The 820-nt window shown below is 29.1% G+C and overlaps 1 protein-coding gene across 1 annotated transcript in view; it reads right to left on the reverse strand.

The window, feature by feature from the left end:
- Positions 1-344: 344 nt before the first annotated feature.
- LOC105315015 (ankyrin repeat and SOCS box protein 3-like) overlaps positions 345-820 on the reverse strand; it is a gene marked incomplete at its 3' end in the record, with an annotated part of 7730 nt that continues 7254 nt past the window's right edge. The window contains exon 5 of the mRNA XM_020004727.1: positions 345-447. Within this exon, the coding sequence (XP_019860286.1) occupies positions 345-447 (103 nt within the window). The remainder of the gene's footprint in view (positions 448-820) is intronic.

Here is an 820-nt window from a genome sequence, read left to right on the forward strand (position 1 = left end):
TGCATTTTATGATTATCCACAAAATTTTGTCGACACAAATTTTACATGTACAAAATAAAGTACATGTAGCTAGCACAAAATTGCTAAAATTTATTTCTTTGAAAATTTCTAAACTTACGGTACTTAGAATTTAAAGAAAGACAGAAACAACAGTATAATGGGCAAAATATGTGTATCTAGAATGTACATTATATAGTAGGAAAATATACATGTAAGTCATGGGTGTTTATTTGGGAGGGTGTTCATTCAAGCAAATACAGTACATGTACATATATCTATAATGTACATGTATACAATTACAATATTATTTTTACAAAATGTTATTAATTGTCATGTACATGTACTTATACTCACATCATCTATATAGTTTGGATCAGCTCCTTTGGATAATAATAGTTCAACTACATTAATATGTCCTTCTCTTGCTGCTTCAATCAGTGGTGCAAGCTATAATAAAAAAATTAAAAAATAATAATTTAGCGCCAACCACCTATAAAATCATTTAAGTAACACTTCCTTAAAACTGTCAACCACAAAAATTAAAACCATGCACAAATTAACTAGGAGCAAATCCCAACCAATGAAAATAACCAACTACATGTACATAAATGGTAATTACAATGTATTATAGTGAGTTATGATAATAAGGGACATTAATATGACATGAAGGACAGTAATTGAATTAACCATGTAATAAATTCCTTATCATGCTTGCTGCTATTCTAATGTACAAGTAAATGATATTATGTACTAACATCACCCCATTCTTGGCCTCTTTTTGGATCAGCTCCATTATCCAGCAGTACTTTTACAGTCTCAT

This window comes from Amphimedon queenslandica, unplaced genomic scaffold (assembly GCF_000090795.2).
Source record: "Amphimedon queenslandica unplaced genomic scaffold, v1.1 AMPQUscaffold_11997, whole genome shotgun sequence".
Classification (NCBI taxonomy): Eukaryota; Metazoa; Porifera; class Demospongiae; order Haplosclerida; family Niphatidae; genus Amphimedon; species Amphimedon queenslandica.